General features: G+C 37.9%; 1 protein-coding gene across 3 annotated transcripts in view; it reads left to right on the top strand.

Moving 5' to 3' along the window:
• DNM3 (dynamin 3) overlaps positions 1–14,787 on the top strand; it is a 169,390-nt gene that overhangs the window by 18,332 nt on the left and 136,271 nt on the right. For all 3 annotated transcript variants that reach the window (XM_088060307.1, XM_005528661.2, XM_088060306.1), the window contains exons 3-9: positions 6,205–6,354; positions 7,667–7,870; positions 8,409–8,507; positions 9,332–9,492; positions 11,119–11,261; positions 13,030–13,165; positions 14,091–14,158. In XM_088060307.1, the coding sequence (XP_087916433.1) occupies positions 6,205–6,354; positions 7,667–7,870; positions 8,409–8,507; positions 9,332–9,492; positions 11,119–11,261; positions 13,030–13,165; positions 14,091–14,158 (961 nt within the window). The remainder of the gene's footprint in view (positions 1–6,204; positions 6,355–7,666; positions 7,871–8,408; positions 8,508–9,331; positions 9,493–11,118; positions 11,262–13,029; positions 13,166–14,090; positions 14,159–14,787) is intronic.

The following is a 14,787-nucleotide window of genomic DNA, read 5'->3' as shown; positions in this document are numbered from 1 at the left end:
GGAGAGAGGGGGTACTTTCTATACAGGCATGCACAGTTGACTACAAGATACTTCAGCAACGTTCTGGAAGTGGCTGAGAACAGTTTAGGAATGTGAATTTGATTGGCAGAGAAGGTTAAAGCTTCATTTGAGTAAGAGATGAAGATTAGCAGAGCAGGCATTTGTGCACATCAAAATAAGAGAAAGCTTTGCCCATCCATTGTTAGGGTCAGACATGACATGGAAGGGTGCAGCAGGAATTGGTTGTGAGGAGTTAGCAGGGATCCTCCAGCATCTGAGAGATCTGACACATCTGGCTGAAGAGCTGTTACCCTGCAGGGGTAACATTAAATGTATTTTAAATTTTATTTCCCTATTATAAAAGTTCCGTGTAGTTTGTACAAAGCTATTTCACAGTGATCTGTTTGCCTCCTTTTAGCCACTGACATGTTTTGGTAGCACCAGGACAATTCCTGAAGGGCTTTATGGCATTTGCACTCCACATTCATGCAAATGTGTAGTCTGCTGAAATATTGAAGACAAATATAAAGTTTTAAAATAAATATTGCAAGTAACAAGTCATTCTTTAACAGTTTTGAGTGTTTTTCTCAGAGTTTGATAATGTGAGAAATTGTGTGTCTTTAAGATGCAGGTGGCACACAGCTGTCTTGGGATGAGAATTTTGAGTGTGCCTGTGAGCTGGTGGGTTTTTCTTCCTTTGAGTTGATGTTCCATAATTTTTACATTCAAACTTATTTCTTCAACATTCTAAATTTTTGTTTCACAGCTTTGAGTATAGTTCTTAACTTGGTGTTTTCTTGATCTAATACAGCAGTAAGATGAAACAGTTTTTATTTAATAGATATTTTAAGTAGTGCTGCTGAGTAAGCTTTAAGAAGGCAATGACTTGAAATTTCTGAGATCTTTAGAGATAGGTTGATATTTTCACTGGTTTTTTATTTGTTGTTCATTTTGTGGGTTTTCTTTGTGTTTTTTAATGTTTTTCTTTCTGTTGCCACACATTCTGTATAACCTTAGGCAGTCTCTTCTACTTGCTGTGCTTTCTTCTGCCTATGCAGGTGAGATAATGACTAGATTCTTCAAGATTAGGTAGTACATGGTTTTTGAACAGCAGGGGCAACAAAAAAAATGTGTGGAGTCTTTGGAGTAGGTCTTCTCTTTGTTAAAAAGACATTGCCTGCTATATAAATTGTGTTATTTGTTATTTACATCTTAAATATCCTGGCTGTAGGAGAGTTATTTTCCTCATTTTGACAACTGTTTTTGGAGCAATTTCAGGTTTACTTCTTGCTTCAGCAGATTAACAGATTTTGAAGATCATTATTGAGGTAGACAATTTTTAGATAAATGAGTCATGTTTACAATACCCACATTTGTTTGTGTTCTGTTAATGAAAATACTAAGTGGAAAGTAAATCATAAAATTCAAAGGACATTCTGACTTTTTTCTGAAGTCTTGCAGATGCTCTTTTCTATTGATGTTGTTGAGTTTTAATCCAAATTACGTGTATTACAAGACTACTCATGCATAGCCATCTTCTGTTGCCATCTGGTGGCAAAAACAATCCTCTAACAGCTTCAGCTCCTGTTGGGACAAATTAATGGTACCTATAAATAATACTTGGTTTTTGTTTCCTTGATCCCAGACTGATACTCAGTGGCATTAGGAAAGATGGAATCCCCTCACTAAAATTGGAAAATAGCTCTATATATGCCCATCTTCATAAAGAAAATAAAGGGAAGTGACAGAAGAGTCAGTCAAAGGTTTTAGGAGAAAGAAATCCGTTAGTTGTTATTAAGTAACAATCTGAAAGTTATTTGAGGTGAACAGCAGCCAACACAAACTCATCAAGGAAATAACCCTGTCATATCAGTGCAATAATTTTTTTTTATTACGGGGCAGCAGGCTTGTAAATTAAAGTATGGTGGGTATCTTAACTTGGCTACAGCAAATGTTTTTAAATTATCTTCCATTTTTTGAAAATATCATAAGCTATCTTGGGAAACATGATTTAGCAAGGACTCCTGTGAGATGGATGCACAGCTGTTCACAGAGTGGAAGGGACACCCCTCCAGGTCATGTTCAGTATTTTGCATTACTGGTAGGATGACAGAACAGAGTGTGTTTATTAAGCTGATGTTTAGCAATTGTGCTTGAAAAAGAAGAGAAATGTCCCCAAAGTAGGAAGCAATTGAGCTGGGATGTGGGTTTTTTTCTGTTGGTGTTCAGAAAAGGAGCTGGTGCTCACAGTGAATCTCTGACAGAGCATAACTCACTGATGTCATGCTGTCATAAAATACAGCAGGAAACATTGTACAAGATGCATCACAGAAATGCAATCTTACAAGGTCCTGCATTTTCTCAGTCCTGGGAAGGAGAGAGCTCTGGTGAGAACCCTGCCTCTGTAAATTTAGGAAAAAATGCCTGCAGGAGGGCTGTGTGAGGGCTTGGAACTATAGAAAGCATCATCCATAGGAAAAGATGGCTGTAGAAAGAAAATCTTTCTACAAACAAAAACTTTGAAGGTTGTGGAAAATGATGGCATCCAAAAGAATGCTTTTCCTCCTCTGGTACCAGTGTGTACCCTTCTAATGAACCTTTTCACTGGTTTCTGCTATCTTGTGGTAGTTACTTTCATCAGCTTGACACTGTTTTCCATGTTTAATATCTTCTGCTGTGATATTCTCGTAATTCTCTGCATTGCCAGGATTTTCTGTTCTGTCTTCAGGAAATACCAAGGTACTTCTGTTTCTTGTAACCTTTTTGCTTGAAGGTTAGCAGTGGAATAACTCAGTTTTGAGTATTTCATCTTCAGGTTGTTAGAAAAGCTACAGAAATGGCAAAGCAGAAGAGGGATTGTAGATTGGGTAGGACAACAAGGGCTTTTGATACTTCCTCTCTTTTCAAGGAAGCACCATTTAATGATTTGCTATGGTCCAGATTCACTTAACTGCATTTACTTTGTCCAGAAAAAGCTGTCCATCATCAAAGAAAAGGTGAAATACTTTGGCTGATGATATTTATTTGCATGTTTTTAAAAAAAACTCTTGAAATCACTCTTTTAGGAATAGTTCTGAGGCTTTGGGAGATGCTTTATTGAAGGTAAAAAGTGTTGTTGCTTGAGTGATATCTCCCCAAGGGGCTGGCAGATAGAAGGTGCAGTAGTAGCAGATATTCCTCCTGTGCTGCATACATTTAAAATATTTACTACCAGCCTACAATTTAATGAGCCACCTTTTTGGACCACTTTCAATCCCTGTCGAGTACTCTGCTCTGGATACTTCCACCAACTTGGAGCAACTCTGCTTGAAATCAGTTTGGGAGCAGTTCTGAATCCAGGTCTCTGATCTTGGTGAATTCCTGTCCTCTAGTAATACATTATTCTATTCACAGTAAAATCTTTTGGCTTTGTAAACTTCTGATATGGATCAAGGATGTTTTCCAAAGCATCCCTTATGGATTCCTAAGGGCTGATCCCTGTCATTTGGCTCTCTTTAGTTTAGGGACAAATGTGTGAAATATCTCAAGTATTTATATAATTTGAATAGTTTGAGAACGTCAATGGCTGTTTAGTGCTCATAACAATATATCATTGTGCTAGATTAAATAATAAAGGCATAGGGAGATATAACTGACAGGAAAAATAAGGAGCATTTTAAAAGATGTGATCCCATATCACTCGTTTGTATGATTTGTCTAATTTAATCAAAACTGAAGAGCTAATTAATCACTTGTGGATGCACTGAAGGAGCTTATGCTATGGTAGCCTTTTCATTCTGTGTTATCCAAGGTGCTTTTAATCAGTATGGGGGAAGAAAACAATTATTTTGCATGCAAGGACTGTTTCAATTTTGTATCTAATTGTTCTTTCTCTTAATGTAACTTCAGTTTTATACAAAAAATACATGTCTGAAAGCTAAACGTCAGGCCGGATCACTTCTTCTTGCCTGGCTTTGTGTCCATTCCCACAAAAACATAAACAAAACATTTTCTTAGTATTCTTCTATGCATGAAAGCTGGAAAGTGAAGATTGCATTAAAGCATGTGCTTGTCCAGGCTGGCTGAAGGCATCACTGCCAAGGGCAGGCTGAGGGCTGAAAGGAGCAGAACAAAGCACTGCTTGTGCCTTGGAATTCTTATTCTGTAGGCTGTGTGTGGCACCGCAGGTTAGGAACCACCGTGGGGTTTATTCCTGCAGCACTGCTGGCACCACAGATGGCACCAGGAGCAAGGGGATTTCAGAAATATTAACCCAGATAATAAGTAGCAAACATTTTTGTTTAGATTTGTTTTGAAGCCTTGTCACATAGCGAATCTGTTACTGAATGTGAAGTGAGACAAAGAGAAAAGCTTCCTTGGCTAGCAGAGAGTCAACTGATTACAGCTGGGCATCAACTAGTAATTACTGCATTTAGAAATAATTTCCTGAGAAAATCTGATGATCCACTGGAAAAAAAAACAAAAAACCTAAGAAGAATACATATCTTTTATTCCAGGGGCTGTACATGAAGAAGTGGGGTAAAATATGAACCACTTGTCAGCTCTTGTTTTCATTAGGTATCTATTTGCCAACCTTGAGATGACAAATTTTACAAATGTAAATTCTCAACCGAGATATTTTATTCTGTGCACCATGTTATTTTTCTTGTGGAAATATTTGAACATACCCTGGGTTTTTTTTTTAATAAACAGTGGACAATGAAACAAAACTCCCATTCATTGTCATTTTGCTGCTGGAGCTGAAAAAAAGATATAAAATAGGTGCTTTTTTTGTTAGGTTCTCTCTTGTTTTTAAAATAAGTTATATATTTTCGTCTGAACAAGGTTGAGTTTCCCTGTCCCTTACACACTGAATCTGAAGAGATTATGTTATTGTAGCACAGACAGGTGGGTATTTGATGTTTCCCCCTCCACTCTGTCCTTTTTTCCTGACAGTTTGCTTTAACTATTTATTGTAATTTTGACTGTTTATTACTTTTATTTTTTTTTAACAGCTCTGTCAGTAATAGTTACTGAGGAAAGTTCTGGGGGACAGGCTCCAGTACTGACACATAAGGTCCTCTTTTAATCCATATTCTCACATCTGGTGTTCTCAGCTGCTGTTCTTCGAGTACCAAGCAAGCTCTTTGCACTGCTAATTGTGGCCTTGTTACCAAGTAACATTTTCTGGGGAAGAAACTTCTAAAGGGAACTTTGAGATCAGGCCTCTATTGCAGGGTGAAATTAACTGGAACGTGCACAAATCTTTTCAGCCTTTCTCCAGTGCTACTGCTCAGACCTGCTGGGGACAGGATGTGAGCTGGTGTCTGGAATTCCTCTTTATGTCATTATTTCTGGTGGCAGCCTTACTATGAAGATAAATTTTTGTGTTCTGCTATGAAGGAAGAAACTCCAGTTTTAAAATCCTGGGATGTGCTTTCGGTTATGCAGGCAACCAAAAGGTTGCAATAACTAATATCAGTATTTGGATTCTAAAGTCAAAACAGGGACTTAGTGTCAAGTTTGGGTCTAACAAATTATCTGTCTCTGACTCCTGAAGGTCGATGCTCTTCTAAGGTAAAACAGGAACTTGTATAATATTAAAGACTTGGGAATTACTTGTTTTCTCCCACTTCAGCAAAATCACAGCTATTTCTGTAGACACTTTTGCAAACTTGTAAACATGACTCATATTTAGACTACAGAAAACTTTTAGGAAATGAGAAGCTGTGTTAAAAACATGACTGTTTTTAAGTGATCTTATTTTCATTTTGAACTTGTAAAAATTTACAGAATTCCTTTACTACATCTGTGTGTAACATAGGGTGTTAGTTTCTGAAACAAATGCTAAAAATCTTTCATGGTACAGAATTTGAATTACTTTTCCATTTAGGATATATTACAGGCAAATGAGATCAGTTGAAAACTCAGAATCTCAATCTGTTCTCTATTCTATTACTGTAAATGGCATGTAATTGAATCTTTCCCATTGTTCCAGAAGATGATGTGCTAAAGATAGGAGCAGTAAATCACATCCAATCAACTTTAAACTGCACCTTTTTGTTGAGGGCTGGTTTTCATATGTGCAATCATAATAATGCTTTCCTGGTAGCCATGATGACCAGCTTTTGTGCCCACACATCTGAAGAACACTGGGGGCTTGAAAGTGGGTGTGCAAGTCAATGAGCCTGTGAAATACAGAGTTGTTATTGATATTCTTGACAGAGTATGCTGAATTTCTACACTGCAAAGGGAAGAAATTTACTGATTTTGATGAAGTTCGTCAGGAGATTGAAGTAGAAACAGATAGAGTAACAGGAATGAACAAAGGCATTTCTTCAGTTCCTATTAATTTAAGAATATATTCTCCACATGGTAGGTAAAATCATTCTGCTTTACATTTATGTCATATAAACATATTATTCTGGCTAGCCTTTTTTATCTGTTCTTATTGCCTGATCTTCTGGGCTGGAAAAAGTTTGAGGCTGAGTTAGTAAAGACCAGTAATGGAACTTAGTAACAAAACTTTTTGGCACTCTCCAGAGGAATTCCCTGATCTAGAAAGTCTCTGTGTCTCCCTGCCTTACTGAGAATTTATTGTTTGCTGTCACTAAAAATATAGTCAGGCAACAATAGTGTTTGAAGTTGCTTTCTGTTGAAGACCCCCTGTATATATCAAAGTTGGTTCCTCTGGTTGCCATCTGCCCAGTTTAATGAAGACAATCTATAGAAAGTGTTTTCCATTGAATCTGATTTTTCTAGCTGCAGAGAAGCTCAACTAAATTCCCCACCTTATAGCTCGTTTGTTGAACATGCAGACTCCAGGAGAAAGTAAAAATCTCCTATTGCTCTTGCTTTGTTTTATTAGGATCAGTCTTTTAGTTCAGCCATGTTTGTCTATACTAACCAGACTCCAAATACACTTCTGGTATTTCCTTTCTAGGAATTCCATTTTTCTCATTTGTCTAAAGGATGCCCTGTTACTCCAGCAGCAGGATGCTTACCCCAAGCCAGAGTGCCTCTAGTTGGCACTGTGGCCTTTACTGGGGAAATCATACCAGGGCAAACCAGGTTTTTTTAATGGGTTAATTTTTTCATCTTTCTGACTTTTCTGAAGATGTCACAGATAAAAAAAAAACCAAAAAACAAAAAACCCCAAACCAGCAACATATCCCCAAGCCCCTTAACAGCAGTTTTGCTGTATAAGTTAGACTAGCTATTGATTGTTTATTGGGAATTTTTAAATTGGAGACACGGTTGAAAGCTTGGTTAGAGAAACATTATATTAAGAAAAAAATCCAAGCAATGGTTTTGGTTTATTTGGAGGATGCAATGAGAGTGGTCTGTTACCTGTGTTCCTGTTGGACAAAGCTCAGAAAGCCATGTTCATGTGTCTTAGAGCCCTCAAGGATATTTGATATAAGTATCATTTTATACCAGCTGCAATATTTCAAATTTTAAATAGCACTATTAAATCCAGAGATGTAAGACCAACAGGGAAACAAACCTCTGCAGATTGTCAGGCATTTTGTGTGAGCTGTTGACAACTGTTGACATATTTATCTGCCTGTAAAGGTAGTTATGTAGGGTTTTATGTGACCAAAACTTGTCTGCAGCCATAGGTGTATTGACCTCTATGTCATGTGTGGCATGCTAACCAGTTCTGTTATCCATGTTGTCCGTGTAGTCTTAAGCCTGACCCTTATCGATTTGCCGGGAATCACTAAAGTGCCAGTGGGGGATCAGCCTCCAGATATTGAGCAGCAGATCAGAGACATGATAATGCAGTTCATCTCTCGAGAGAACTGCCTGATCCTGGCTGTGACTCCAGCTAACACTGACCTGGCCAACTCAGATGCCCTGAAGCTGGCAAAGGAAGTGGACCCTCAGGGTAAGCAGGATTGAATGTTACCACTTCTTGTTCTTGAGTGTAATAACACAATTGAAAATAACAGACCAACTCTTCTGGGAAATTCTGTAATTTATAATATATAATATAGATGTGTATTTACATTCTCATATGATCTTCAACATCACAGTATAACTGTTAGCTCAGTGTTGTTTGGGTAATGTTGCTGTAAATGAATTTTAAAAATGTTGTCACTATCTCTTATGAGCAATGTTTATCTGGGAATTTTTGTAGTACTGGACAAAATAGGGGATGGGATTTCTGGATATTTACATCATGAATTTTATACAGTCATATTGTAGGGATGCTGAGCCTCATTAAGGAGTTTTGAGGAACACATTTCAGCACTGGCAATTATGTTCCCTTCTTTTCCAGACATATAACTTGAGTTGGAGCTGTAACTGTGTGATAGCTTTGAGAAGGGCACAGATATGTTATTACATAACTGTAAGATGTAATTGTTCTTCTGAATCTAAATGATTCTTCAATAACTTTTTCCTCCTGCTTCCTCTCTGGTCAGGCCTCAGGACCATCGGTGTGATCACAAAACTGGATCTGATGGATGAAGGAACAGATGCAAGAGAAGTTCTGGAAAACAAACTCCTCCCTCTTCGTAGAGGTGAGAATGTTCAGTTGCCTTTATTCTTTGCAGTCCAAAAAGTGGTTTGGATAAGGGTGGTGTTCAGGAGTCCTGGAGATGAATCACCGGTTATGCTGGATTTGATGTGTTCCTTGCTTTTGCAGTTATCTATTCAACAAACAAGGGTAACTGTGCTAAAAATATCCTTTCTGGACCCGGAAAATCCTTGCTTCCTCTGGAATATGCAGTGTAATGCCAGCACATGTCATTAGCCAATATTTTTCTTCTTTGCCAGGTTCCTTGTAACAAAAGAATGTTTTTTTTCTTTGCATATGACAATAACAAGCACCAGAGCTTTGGTAATCTCATTGTAAACCAGTTTTGATCCCTGCCACAAACTTTCCATGTTCTAGCAACTACTGCCACATTTGCTCATTCTTTTAATAATATCAATAATTTTGATTCTAGCTATAATTTATTGATGAGACTACTGTCTCCTCCCATGGAACGTGTTGGTCCAGCAAATGAGATTTTTTAAAAAAATTTTGTTAATATCATATAATTTATCTGTCTAGACGTGTATTTCAATTTTATTTTGGATTTTTGTTTGTTTATTTTTGAAGCGGTTTCTTTGGGGCTCATCAGTTTCAGATATTTATTTGAACTGATGATTTAAAAGAAATCTGTTATATGTAAGCAAAATGAACAATTTAGACAGTGTCAAGGTTACTTTTCTACTTGTAAACCTAATCTGAAATACCTAAATTGGGAAGTTTTGTTTGAGCTGAGACAGTCTGGTTCTATTTAAGATGACTTCAGTGGTTCAGGCAATTGATTTACCCATTGGTTTTGACTTCTTTTAGGTTATATTGGTGTTGTAAACAGAAGCCAGAAAGACATTGATGGGAAGAAGGACATAAAGGCAGCTCTTTTAGCAGAAAGGAAATTCTTTCTTTCTCACCCATCCTACAGGCACATGGCAGATCGGATGGGAACACCATATCTCCAGAAAGTTCTAAACCAGGTAAAACCTGAGCCTTTGTGGTGAAAGGCAGCTTTGTAATGATAGTGCCAATATAAAAACTGTATTGAAATGAAGTTGGTCACTGAACCTCACTCATCCTTTCCTGTAACATACAAAAGCTTGCTGTGAGTTGTAGTTTCTGACTGTTGCTGGCAGTTCTGCACTCCACTGTTCTTTAGAATACTGAATATGAAGATCAAAAATAAGATTGGTTTCCCTCCCTGGAAGTATACCATCCTATTCCTCAACTGTTGCATTTAACTCTTCAGCTGCCCACAAGTCCAACTTGATGCTGTTTTTTCTAGCTCACTGTCAAATTGCAGCTTTTCCTCTGGAATAGACAAAGACCAGATCAACCTGGTTTTGTCCATTTTGTACAGCAGCTGGAAACAGCTGGAATGTTCCTGATTAAAGTAGAAAAGTAAGTGGCTGGTCTGCTTAATTTTTTGCTACAGTGACTTTGCAGCTGTAACTTGACAGCCAGGCTATGGAATGTTCTGGGCTTGCTCAAAAAGACTACTAATGCCATTTATTTGTGCCTCAGAGCCAAAGTCCTCATCAGGATGCAAGAACTTGCATGTATCCTACATTTTTATCTGTGTTTTGAATGTTTTGCCTTGTTTTACGTCTTGAAAGTTTAATCCATATGTCTTAGTTTTGAGACTGAAACACAGGCTGCACAAACCTTTCAGCTGTCTTGTCTGTCGTGACTTGTATAGCTGTTAACTTTTTTAAGAGTTCTTCTTTTGAATATTTACCTACTTCAGTAGGAACTGTTGATCTTCTGCTGCTTTTACTGTGTGTAGAATGTTATTTATGGGAAGATCTACCTAAGTCCTGTCCTCAAGGTATTGGGGACCTATTGTGGTTTCAGGTAATATTTCAGTTTTTTTGTATCCACAAGGTGGTGCTCCAGGGAAACTCCAGCTTTTGATTTTGTGCCTGTCAGTCTGCTGAGCAACTTCAAACTTGAGTTTATATATTTTGGTGTAGGACAGTTTATAGCTTGTCTGGCTGGGGTTGGGAAGAGGGTTTGGGGAATAGTGGAAGAAGTCCAGTTTGCTTTTAATTAAGGAATGTGTACAATACCTGAGACATTTATGGCACAGGTAAGTCATGGACAGTGCTGTCCTAACACATTAAAACATATATAGATATATCTAGCTATGTAAAAACATGCTTTGGGTGCTCAGAATTTCTTTCTTTCCCACTTTGCTTTGTGGCTGTAGCATAAAGGAGTTGTTGTGCTGAAAAAATACAAAGGGAATTGTAAAACACCCTTAAGAAAAGCAGCAAAACAGGAGTGTGGCATCAGCACAGAGAGATGAGAGACAATTTTAAATTACTCATTAATATATGTAACTTTTTCAGGTGTAACTAAACAAGTGTGTAGTAACAGGGCTCAGTGAGTGAGAGGATGAAGGAATTTTTTGAGCCTCCTTACAATGTGTATGTGCCAGGAATATTGGATTGTTCTTTAAGTCTCCATTGCATCAGAGATCAAAAGGAACTGCACTGGTAAACTAGCAGAGGTCATGGCTGATACGGTTGGCAGTCAGAAGGAAATGGTTGTGCTCCTGCTTTCATCTTTTTAACAGTTCAAAAAGACTTTTATTTGTTTTTTAGCAACTTACCAATCATATTCGGGATACCCTGCCAGCCTTCAGAAGCAAACTCCAGAGCCAACTGCTCTCTATAGAACATGAAGTAGAGGTATACAAAAACTTCAGACCAGAAGATCCCACCAGAAAAACGAAAGCCCTATTGCAGTGAGTGTCTTTTGTCTGCTTTTCCACTTTGAATGGGTTTGTTTTGCCTTTTCCCCCCTTCTTTCTGACTGGTTTAAATATAAACATTAGGATATTATTAAGGATTCTTTACACAAGCTCCAAAGAATTCTGTGTTTGATATTCCAGAACACTTTATTTATTCTACAATTTCAAGAGAATTTTCCCTAAATCAATTTTAGTAATCCTAGAAAAGGGAAAAAAAGCAGAACAAGGAAAAGGCATGAAGATGGGCAGCAAAGATGATCAAAGGTAAAAAACTGCTTCTGATTGTGTAGACACATCCTTCTGTCTGCCAAAAAGATGACCTCAAGGAAGGGAGAGACATTGTGTTGGAAATCTGTTAGATGAGGAGGCTGGAAGAAGAATAAAGAATGATTCTTCATCTAGTATAAAAATTTGTCTGTCCAAAAGAACCTAGAGAGATGGCAAGATGAAAATTAATCAAATATGGTAGTCCTTCCTATTTTGTGCACCTAAGACCCACAAATCTTTGCTGCAGAAGTTGTCAGTAAAAGTTTGTGTGCTTTCAGAAAGCAGCGAGGCAAATTCTTGGGGATTATCATCATCAATTCTGAACTAGAAAGCTTTTTCAGTGCTCAAGTCACTGTCTGGTTTGGGTCTCATCCACAAAATAAGTCTGTCTGATGAGACTTTGATAACAAAGAACAGAGATGACTGTTCATCATGGAATCAAGTGGAGGTAGAATCACAGCCCTATCTTGATTGCAGATTTAGCACCAGGGAGAAAGGAAGAAAGGACAATGCTGATGCTGTGGATTGAATACCAGTTAGCACCTGCTGCTTTGCTGCATCTGCTTCCTTCCTTGGCCTGTTTCCAGGGATGCTGGAAACTCAGTACTGCCTATCTTTTCACCTGAAAGATCTGCTATTTTCACACGCCCAGTTTCTTTTTCTTCAGTTGTAGCGCTCTGTGTTTATATGCAAATTAAATTTACCTCATAGAGAGGAGGTGTGTGAACGAAGAAGTGTAAAATGTACCTAGTTTTTCTCTCTTATATGCCTGTTGTCACATCCCTGCTATGGCTGATTTCAGAGGTTTGCAGCATTCTCAGTTCTCTGGGATAGATGATAATAGCACTGGATTGTGATAATGTCTAAGTTTGGGGATGGTTTAATTCTCTTATTAAAACTTTGGAATTCAGAGGGGAAAGTAATAGCTGAATAGAGAGGCTTTCTTGAGCCAGATAAAGACTCTGCTTTACTCCTTATTTTTGTAACAACTGTGTCCAAAAGAGTAGACAGTTCCTCACGACTTTACTCCAGATGCTTTGGTTGCAAAAACAGAGGAACATCACCTTTGACTTTTCCATGACTGGGAGAGCTCTCCTGTGGGTTTTTCTGAATGCTCCTGCTGCAGAAGTCAAAGCAGAGCCAAGTAAGCTGGAGCTTGTGGTACTGACACATCACCATGTTAGTACTGGTTCTTGGGCTTGCCTTTTGGCATGGGGAAAAGAAGTTCCTTTCCAATCTCTTCAGAATTTTCCAGCCCTGGATTCACATCATGCTATTAGCAGGGGTACAGGGAGATGTGTGTAGGTAGGGATTCTATAGGTTGGCAGCTTGGCTGAATCAGTGGTACAGATACTTTTGGCAATCACTAAATATGTTTGAATAGGCAGTAGTAGTTGCATAGTACTGAAATAAGAGTTGGTAATTAATATGATTAAATTGTTCTGGGTTTTGCTTGTTTTGTTGTTTTTTTTCCCTTCCCTCCTTTGACATTCAGGATGGTACAACAGTTTTCAGTGGACTTTGAAAAAAGAATTGAAGGATCAGGAGATCAAGTTGATACGCTAGAGCTTTCAGGAGGTGCCAAAATCAATCGTATTTTCCATGAACGTTTTCCCTTTGAACTCGTGAAGGTATTTATCCATCTTGCTGATGTGCTTTATTTTATTTATGTATCCTTATGTTCATACTGATAGTAGTGTAGCCAAGAAAAGATCTGATTGAAAGAATATGCTTTTAACTGTGGAAGAAATTACATGAAGTTATAATTGAGACATTTGGCTTAATTTCTAGGACTGGACACTGAGATATGCTAAGAATTCTGAAATACAAGAATTAGAATATAATTATAGCCCTAGTTCATACTATTTTCTGTGCTCTCCTATTGTTTTATCACAAATGACATCTTTCTTCTGGTTAAATGGGGCAGGCAAACAGTTACAGTTGGTAAATTTGACTTGTGTTCAAGTAGCTGGTATCTATTAAAAAGAGTTATGGAAAATAGTCCTTTAGGTCCCTTCCAACCCAAATCATTCTGTGATGGTTTGACTTAGGTAATGACCCTTTCATTTGTGACAGCACTGACTTCTCTTCCAGCTAACTGGCTTCGAAGAAACTTAAAGAAAAGCTTTATTGCTTCATAATTGAGACAGCTCCTCTCTTAAATTTAGTTGAAAACTGTAGAATGCAAAGGGGAGGATAAACAGATCATAATCACAGAAGTTGTACCACTTTATGAAACCAGGCAAAAAAAAAAAAAAAAAAAAAAAGTGGAGTCTTCCAAATCCTCTTCCTGGCTTACTCTGTCAACTCTTCAAAATCATTCCAGCTGTTGGTATATCTGGAATGGAAGAGGGTGTGATTTTCAACAATATTTACTGCTGCCTGTAGCCTTAGTGCTAAAATGTTTTAAAATGCTTACACATTGTTTAGTGTAATTAGTAATTACTATTTTAGCAGCTGAAATTGCTTGTCTTATGGTTAAATAGGGAGAGGGGATATTTTCTGTTTTGTTAAAACCTTCCCCTCATGTGCTCTTGTGTGCTGCTGTTCCCCTAGATGGAATTCAATGAGAAGGAACTGCGGAGAGAGATAAGTTACGCCATCAAGAACATACACGGGATCAGGCAAGTGCTCCCATGTTTTCCTACTGGTGCAGTATTTGAACTTTCCTTGCTTGATTGCTGGAGAAGTCTTGATTTATCATACTGAAATGATACTTTTGAGTGTGCTTTTCTAGTTTGTTTTTTTATATAATTCATCTGCCAAGGTAGACCTTGGAGAACAGTGTTTGAAAGAGAGGCAAGGCCCATTTGTTTAGACCTGGGTCTGTGGCTAGCTGTTTACAGATTCATTTACTCTGCAGTGACCAAATCTGAAGTTCTCCATGTCAGACTCTGAGTAACAAAACCTCATTTTTTGGTGTGAGTGAAAAGTGCAGCCATAGGATTCTTAGGGATTTGCTGTGCAAGGGATTGTGCGTGGAGTGCTTGCAGCTGCCTCTCATCCCTAAGGTTTGATGCACTGCAGCTGAGGCTTTACTGCATTATAGCAGTACTCGTTAGAGTTTTGCAGTCCTCTTGAAGGAGTTGCATCTTTCAAGCATGTTTCTACTTATAATCTTATATTCTGAGTATATTCTTACTCAGAATGACACTTGCTTTGAGAAGGAAGCAAGTTTAGTTATATGGAAGTCTGTTTGTGTAGGGATTGTTATTAGTCAGCTCTGAAAATGAAGATTTGAGCAATTTAGTAA

This window comes from Pseudopodoces humilis, chromosome 10, assembly GCF_049639895.1.
Source record: "Pseudopodoces humilis isolate 2021_Gansu_Grassland_sample_001 chromosome 10, ASM4963989v1, whole genome shotgun sequence".
Taxonomy (NCBI): domain Eukaryota; kingdom Metazoa; phylum Chordata; class Aves; order Passeriformes; family Paridae; genus Pseudopodoces; species Pseudopodoces humilis.
Note: the sequence above shows the minus strand (reverse complement) of the source record. Positions and strands in the feature narration are given on the sequence as shown.